The sequence below is a fragment of the Elephantulus edwardii genome, unplaced genomic scaffold (genome assembly GCF_000299155.1).
Source record: "Elephantulus edwardii isolate Elephantulus edwardi_28Jun2011 unplaced genomic scaffold, EleEdw1.0 scaffold00020, whole genome shotgun sequence".
NCBI lineage: Eukaryota > Metazoa > Chordata > Mammalia > Macroscelidea > Macroscelididae > Elephantulus > Elephantulus edwardii.
Window position 1 is genome coordinate 5,352,195 of NW_006399770.1, and position 8,836 is coordinate 5,361,030.

Below are 8,836 nucleotides of genomic sequence, written 5' to 3' on the forward strand. Positions count from 1 at the left end.
CAAGGCCTCAAACTTGTTCCTGAGATGATTCTGAAATTCAGATGGGAAGAAATCAAGGTCATATTTTGGCTCCTGTGGATTTGGTTTCATTTTCCTCAGTTTCAGCTTGAACTTGCATATGAGTAGTTGGTGGTCTGTTCCACAATCAGCTCCTGGCCTAGTTTTCACAGCTGATATTGAGCTTCTCCAGCATTTTGTTCCACAGATGTAATCGATCTGATGCCTGTGCATACCATCAGGTGAAATCCATGTGTATAATCTATGTTTATGTCTCTTAAAAAACATATTTGCAATGAGTAAGTCATATTTATATATTTTCTAAGAGAGTTTTTGTAATAGGTGGAACTAAAACTAGCCTGTCTTCTATACTCCCTGCAAGTCCTAACCTAAAAAAATAGAAATGACTCCTTAATTCAAACAGCCTCATGAGAAGATGATATCAGATTTTCAAGAGTGAGATTAAGGATTTGGATTGACCAGGGCACTGGGGTTTGTGTGTGAGTTGCTATAGATTTGCATATATAAAGATAAAAATTCTTTATGAGTAAGGAGTAATAGCTTTAACTCATTAGCCTTGAAGTTTTGCACTTTATTGACTAGAGCTTTTACCTGGAAAATAACTTGGCACAATTAGATAAATATAATTTTATGCAGGAAAATATCTACATGAAGGGGAGAGTTCCTTTTAGGTAATTATTAAAATAATAAAGGTGGGAGAAAAGAATTTCATTTTGGTGACTGTCATGGATAGAATTGTGTCCCCTTCCCCCTACAATAAGGGTCAGCTTGGTTAGACCACAGTTCTCAGTTATTTGGCAGTTACCTAATAATGTAATCTTATAGTTTTTAATGATGCAGTCTCCACTGTGATATGACCTGATATGATCAGTCAGTGCATTATAAGGAGATTAGGATGAGATACAAAACTCTCTCTCAAGTCATAGCCCCGATCCAGTCCAGTGTAAGGGGATTTTATCTGAGATGTGGCTTGCATCAGCTTTTCTCTTCTTAGATATTAAAGAGAAAAGCAAGCAGAGATGGATGAACCTTTGTCCCGTCAAGATAGAAGTCTATATTATAGTGTATCCTTTGGACTCAGAGTTCTTGTGCTGAGAACTTCCTAGACCCAGAGGACAAGACTGATACCAAGACACAGAGACACCTCCAACAAACCCTGAGTCATCTGATGTTGAAAAGAGACAAAGACCTTCTTCTAAGCCAGCAGTACAGTAAGGCCTTCCCCAAGAGCTGGTGCCCTGAATTCATACACCTAACTTCCTGAACTATGAGGGAATGTTTGTTAAAGCCATCCACTTGTATTTCTGTGACAGCAGCACTTGATAAATAAGATAATGTAATGGTAGCACATATGTTACTACTAATATATAAATTATTTACTTATTCTATTATTCTATATTAATATAGAATAACATATTCTATAATACTACATATTATAGAATATATTAGGAGGAATAAATAAATCTAAATGCCATCCTTGCCCCTAAGGAGCACCCTGGTTGCACTTTCTTTAAGACATACTTGCTTGTTCTTTTGGCATTCCATGGGATGTTCAGCATTCTTCTTCAACATTATAACTCAAAGGCATCAATTCTTCCTCTGTCATCTTTATTCATTGTCCAGCTCTCAGATATACAGCAAGTTACTGGAAAGACCATGGTTTGAATTAGGTTCATCTCAGCCTTTAAACTGACACGAGTGCTCCTTTGTGGTAGTCAGTGAAGAAAAAGAGGAAGATCCTTAAAGAGATGGATTGACAGAGTGGCTGCTACAGGAAGCTCAGATGTAACGATGAGGATGAGGAAGGTGCAGGTCTGGGCATTGTCAGCTGCTTGTACATATGATTCCTGAGTCAGAGCAGCTAATGATGGAACACAATTTGGAAGAAGATGAGAACTCTGACTGGATCTCCTTTAGATATAAGTGAGTTCATCACCTAGGAGGCAACCTGGTGTACTCGTGGGGTGGAGGGAACCATTCCGCCTCAAATTTATTCTTGCTGTTTACTGTTCTTTTTTTGAAGTAATATGCTCCTGTTGTTTGCAGTTTACATTGTGTAAGTAAGGATAATGACTTTCATTTGCCAATACTTTGTAAAGCATCTTTCCGTGTGCCACCTAGTGGGATTGAATAGTGGAGTCCTCATCCTCACGGTCCCATGTTTGCTTGGGATTTCAAGTACAAGTTGTCGTGTGTCTGTGCACAGCTGTATATAACATGCACACTATTAAGGTACCAAAATAGGTATGGAGGTAGTATATGAGTAGGTGCTTAGCAGTAAGATGAGTGCACTGTTGTGCTGGGTATAATGATGTCATCTGATATTGTGTCTTGCCAGACACTGGAGTCATCTGGAGTGATTTTTTTAAATCATTGTCCAATATCTACCTATTTAAAATTAGTAAGAATCTGAATGGAATCAAATTTTTAAAAATTCTCACTAAGTAATTCTGTTAAACAAACAATGAGGGTAGAAAACCATTGCTCAACTGCTTTGAATCAACTGACTAGAAATAGTGAAAAATATCAAATCAGGTGACCATTCCTCCTCGATTTGCTTGGGACTGTCTCTGTTTTAGTGAAGAAGCATTTGTATCTGGGGAACCCCTCCCTGAGATGAAAGGAATCCTATGTTTGTCATGTTTTGGAGGCAGAACACAATTTCCTTTGGTGTGTACTCGTAATTTCAACTTAATTGTCAAGTACTGGAATGACTCCATAACTAGTAGTACCTTTAAACATGTATTAAGTAAAATAGTTGAAATGTATGCTTTGGGGATTCTGCCAATTGGTAGAATATATTAAGTATTACGTTTCTAAATTTGAAAAGGCTACAAAGTTGATGGTTTTGTTTTAGAAACTTCTGATTAACAAATAGGTTTTTCATATAAATATAAATTAAGATGGAGCCGGTGTTTTGTTTTGCAGATAGACATCTGCTTAGGGGCTTATCTCTTGGTACTTAGGATGCTGTAAAGAACACTTCTGAGATTTTGTTTTTAGATGTACTGTATAATGCTCATACTTAATTTATTGACATTATTTAGCAATTTATTGGACAAAGGTCAAACTTTTTGTTTTTTTATCAAGTACATTCCACAGTACAAAGCTGTCATGAATAATATCTGTACAATTTAACAGTTTCAATAGCTATTCAGACACAAATTTATTTCAAACAGATAATTGGCAAACATAATTAATTGCAAGTTAGAATTAGACTATCTGAGTACATTAATATAGAGGTAATTTACAGTTGTTCAATTCCAAGGCATCTGAAATCCTTGATGTCAAAAGTTCACTCCTTTAATTTCGTAGGCACAGTTTAAAGGTTCTGTGCATGTTTCAAGGCTATGATCTCCCAAGGAACAGGAGGAACTTCTATACTAAACATGCAAAACAACATTTATTTTAATAGTGGTTGTAAAAATTAGTTCCTGTTATATATTGAATGGCTATAAAATTTTTCTGTCAGTCATTCTACCTTGTGATCATGTTTCTGTAGTAACTTCAGAATACTAATAATTATTTATAGCATTCATCAGTTCAACTTGAAACAACTTATTTAAATCCTATTTGTTTATGTTATTATGAGCACTATACTATCTTTCAGAAAATTATAGAATTTCAAAGATTTTTCTAAATTTAAAAAATAACTCTTTGTTCTGTAGAAGGTAGAAAACTCCATTTTGATATTAAGATTTGTTTCTGTTGTTGTTATGCTGAGAAACTGTTTCCTCATTTTTGGAACTTTGAATACAAATGTGATTGCTTATACATGTTTTATGTTTATTATGCAGGCATTTGGAGCTCTGGAATCTATTGGGAATTTTCGTCTGCTGGCCGAACTTTCTAGTCCATTTGTGAATCAGCGGTAGGTTACTGATCTATTAATTATTTTAAATTTTTGTTGCTTATTTTCAGTTTGGGGGAGATGTTTTCTGTAACTCTACACTACCATATAAAAAGTGAATATTGCTTTGTGCCACGGAGTCACCTGCAGCTCATAACGGCCCTGTGTACAACAGCTCTGAACACTGCTCTATACTGATCCAGTCTCGCTGACTCTGACACACCTACCCCCCTTTACCCTCGTTACTGTTTCAATTCATCTCATCCAGGGTCTTCCTCTCTTGCACTGTTCCTTTACCCTTCTAAGCATGATGTCCCTCTCATGCATGATATTGTTACCACCATGCATGAAAGAGGAAATAGGCTTGCAAAGGTCAGAGTCACTTTTTCAGATTCCCTTGCTAGTAAGCAGTGGTGCTAGCCATTTAACTGAGCCACCTTTGCATTAGTTAAAGCTTTATTATACTTTCTGTCAGGGCCTTTTAGCACCCTCAAGACTTATGTGAATGAGCTCTGCTTGCTTAGTGGTAACGAGTTGCACTGCCAATGTGGTTCAAGGGCACCAGCTGTTCTGTGGGAGAGAGACGTGCAGTCTCCTCCATTGCGATTAACTGCCTCTGAAAACCTACTGGAGAGCCAGCTAGGGATTCGTTCCGACTTGATGGTGCACAACCACAGTTATGCATGTGAGATGAACTGTTTCCCCTGAATCTTAGGATTCAGAGGAATTCTTCATGGAAAAGACCATGATCTACACAAGTTCATCAGGGGTCATTCATTCCTGAATTCCTTTCCTTCTTTCTCAGTTTCTGATAGCAAAATTCCTAATCTCTTATTTGTGAAAAACATCCTTTTTATTTTGTTGTTGTGTACCAGAGAGTCAGAACTGACCCATAGCTGACCCTCCAGTGGGTTTCACATAGAAGGAGATTGACCATCCTTGTCCCACAGAGCATCTGGTGGCCTCAAACCACGTGCTTTCGGGATTGCAGCACAGCTTCTTGCTACTAGACCACTAAAGCTCCCTCTTTTTGTTTTAGTCAGTAAAAAATAGTTCAAGCGCTCAGAGAGTTCCCTTAATCCCCTCACCTCATGTCCCCTAAAGGAGCTCTGAAAGCACAGCAGCAGCTATGTGGAAGAAAGATATGGCCATCTGCTTCATACATTTGTACAGCTTTCGATCCATATAGGGGAGTTCTACTCTGTCCATTAAGGTTGCTCTGAAACATCTTTTTTTTTTTAAATAATAGATAGTTGTGTTATATAAACCCATAATTCCAGGTTTGTTTATCATAAGTGACCACAGGTTAGGTATATCCTGATAGAAATATTTCATGATTGAAGACTCTCCTGCTTTAAGTACCATTCATCTGTTTGCCAGATCTATTATTAGTTTGTGGAGAGATTCACCTGAATCACCTGTCTCTTTTTCCTTGCTAACGGTGTCATCCTTCTCTTTCCAAACAGGAGAAATGTGTTGCAGATATGTTATCTAATTTTTTTTTTCTTTCCCAAAGGAGCTTGGTGGCTTAGTGGTAAGGAATTACACTACTAACCTAAAGATACGTGGTTCAAATCCATCAGGTGCTCCACGGGAGAAAGATGGCCAGTCTCCTCCAGTGGGATTTACTGCCTCTGAAAACCCACAGGAGGGTCAATTATGTGTTGATTCTGACTTAATGGTGCAGAACAACAACCAGAAATGCTTACATACTCTATTTGGTCTGCTTTTGTTTTATACAGTCGTAATTCTTCAAGACAGTAATCAGTTCCTTGGTCTTGAGACTTTTTTTTTAAAATTAAGTAACTTAGGCAATTGTCAAAAACTCTGATGATGTGAAATTGGAAGAGGAAACAGTATCTTCTTTAAAATCAAAAGAATTGGATTTAAATTCAAACTCTCCCACTTACTGTTGTATGGAGGTGGAAGATTATTTGACCTCTCTTAGCCTCACTCAGTTTTCATCCCTATAAAATGGAGAAGGTGGTTCCTTGAGGCCTCACAGGTTATGGTGCAGGTGAAGTGAGATTTTGTGTGTAAAACACTTGATATTTGTTATTTGGTGTGTTTTCAGTAAGTGCTGAATCTAACATGTATTCAAAGTGTGAAAACCTAGTAAAGGTCCATTGTTTATAATGCTCTGTCACATCCTCTTTGCTCTTAAAAACACTACAGTTCAGCTTCTGTTGCTGCCATTTTGTTGAAACCATGTTTGCTGAAGGCAAATCCAGTGAACTCTCTTTGGTGCTTGATGCTATGGGTCACACCCTTCTAGCAGGACTCTGACTTGACTTTCATGGCCTTGTTCACGCTTTGTTCTTCTTCCGTGTCTCTGATGGTCTCTCTGAATCACCTCTTGAGAAACAGTGTGCTAAAAGACCGTACAGGACAGATTCAGATTCCTCTGAATCGCTGACTTCCTACTTTGATGAATTCTTCCCATTCTTAAGGTTTCAAGCTATTTGCTGATGGTAGAATGGATGATGTGTATGTTTTGGAATTCAGTAATAAGTTGTTCTCATCTAAAAGTTTTCTGTTGAATTGATTCTTATTGAAAGCACCTCTGTAGGACATAATAAAATTTTGTCACACAGGGTTTCCAAGGCTTTAATATTTATGAAAACAGACTCCTGTGGAGATGCTGGGAGAGTTGAGCCACTGACCTTTGTGTTAGCAGGTGAGCACCTAACCACTCCACCACCAGAGGTCCTGTATTAGTATTACTTAATTTGTAGTATTAAGGATCTCTGGGAACATAATCTGTAGAGATTTGCTCATTTAACCCAAGGGACACACCTCTTTGGCAGTTTGAACCTACTAGCCATTCATAGGAGAAAGATGGACAATCTTCTCTCATGCTTTGTGCAGCCTGGGAACGCTAATGGGAGGCCAGCTATGAGTCAGTTCCAATTTGACAGTGATGAGATCCGACTTGTTATAGTCAAATATTTTCTTCTGTCAGGTGGTACACGAAATTTAATATGTCTAAAATAGAATATTAATTGTTCAATAATTTCCACGTTCTAGTGGATTATCTTTTTTTTGGGAATGGGGAGAAATATGGGTGTCTTCCTGTCAGTTGGTCAGGTAAGCGGTCTTCCGTATTTGTTGGTAGAGACTGGTGAGCACGTGCAGGGTTACATCTGTTTCCTGAAATACTTCAGTTGGTGTTTCCTGAATACACTTCCATCAGTATCTGAGGCCTTATTTTTAGCCAGTGCCTTCAGGGAAGCTTAGATTTCTTCCTTAAGTATTACTGGTTCTTGATCAAATGCTGCTTCCTGAAATAGTTCAGTGTCTACCAGTTCTTTTTGGTACGATGACTGTGTATTCCTTCTGTGTTCTTTTGATGCATCTTTATCACTCAATATTTTGCACATAGAATCCTTAAGTATTGCAACTCAAGGCTTGAATTTGTTCTTCAGTTTTTTTCACCTTGAGAATAGCCGAGTGTGTTGTTCCCTCTTGGTGTACTAACTCCAGGTCCTTGCACAGTGCATTATAATACTTTGCAATTCCTTCTCAAGCTGTCTTTTCAAATCTTCTGTTGAACTCTCTTACCTCAGCATTTCCCCCCTTTGTTAGACATATTTTTGTTCCAGTGCAAGTTTCACAGTCTCTTCTGACATCCATTTTGATCTTTTCTTTCTTCCTTGTTTTTGTAATGCCCTTGCTTTATTCATGGATACTGTCATTCATCCCACAACTTGTCTGGTCTGTGGTGGTTCGTGTTTAGGGCATCAAATCTATTCTTGGGATTATTGTTAAATTCAGTGGGGATATACTCAAAATCATGTTTTGGTTATACTCAAAATCATGTTTTGGTTCTTGTGGACTTGTTTTAATTTTCTTCCCCTTCCATTTGAACTTGCATGTGAGTATTTGATGCTCTGTTCCACAGGCAGTCTCTGGCATGGTTTTGACTGCTGATATTGAGCTTTTCCAGTGTCTTTTTCCACAGATGTAGTCAATATTATTCCTGTGTAGTTATCAGGTAAATTTGTGTGTGTGTGTGTGTGTGTGTGTGTGTGTGTGTGTGTGTATAGTCCCCGTTTGTATATTTTTAAAGAAAGTATTTGCAGTAAGAAAATAATTTGTTGTACAAAATTCAGTTGTTTGATCTTCAGCCTCAGTTCTCTTACAAGGCCATACGAGTGGCAGTACTTAAGGATGCTTTGGGTAGAGTATAATCCAAGAAGCATTAAAAAAAAGATGAAAGGAGTACGCAGAGTCACTGTACCAGAAGGAATTGGCTGACACAGAAGAATTTCATGAAATAATGTATGAGCAAGAGCCTGTGGTGATGAAGGAGGAAGTTCAATTTGCTCTGAAAGAATTGGCAAAAACCAAGGCTCCAGGAGCTGACGGCATACCAATTGACATATGTCATCAAACAGACACTGCCCTGGATATACTCACTAAGTTGTGCCAAGAAATCTGGAGGACAGCCAGTTGGCCAGTTGACTGGAAGTGATCGATATTTGTTCCCATTCCAAAGATAGGTTGCCCAGCAGAGTGTGACCCGACAGTGTGGAAATTATTGAACAATATCATTAATATCACATGCAAACAAGATTCTGCTGAAAATTACCGAAAAACAACTAGAGCAACACGTCAACAGAGAACTACCAGATGTGCAGGCTGGGTTTAGAAGAGGTTGTAGTACTAGGAATATAATAGCTAATGTTAGATGGATCTTGACAAAAAGCAGAGAGTACCAGAGGAATGTCTATCTGTGCTTCATTGATTATGCAAAAGCTTTTGACTGTGTGAATCACAGCAAGCTGTGGCTGACTCTGAGAAGAATGGGAATTCCAGAACATTTGATTGTGCTTATACTTGGACCTATACTTGGACCAAAAGGCAGTCACTGGAACAGAGCAAGGTTCAAAATTGGCAAGGGGGTTGGCCAGGAATGTATTCTCTTTGTCTTTTCAATCTGTATGCAGAACAGATCATCTGGGATGC

General features: G+C 38.2%; 1 protein-coding gene across 1 annotated transcript in view; it reads left to right on the forward strand.

Annotated features, from left to right (window-relative positions):
• The window catches only part of TMEM56 (transmembrane protein 56), a 53,048-nt gene that overhangs the window by 22,572 nt on the left and 21,640 nt on the right, over positions 1 to 8,836 (forward strand). Inside the window, exon 5 of the mRNA XM_006882422.1 lies at positions 3,816 to 3,889. Within this exon, the coding sequence (XP_006882484.1) occupies positions 3,816 to 3,889 (74 nt within the window). The remainder of the gene's footprint in view (positions 1 to 3,815; positions 3,890 to 8,836) is intronic.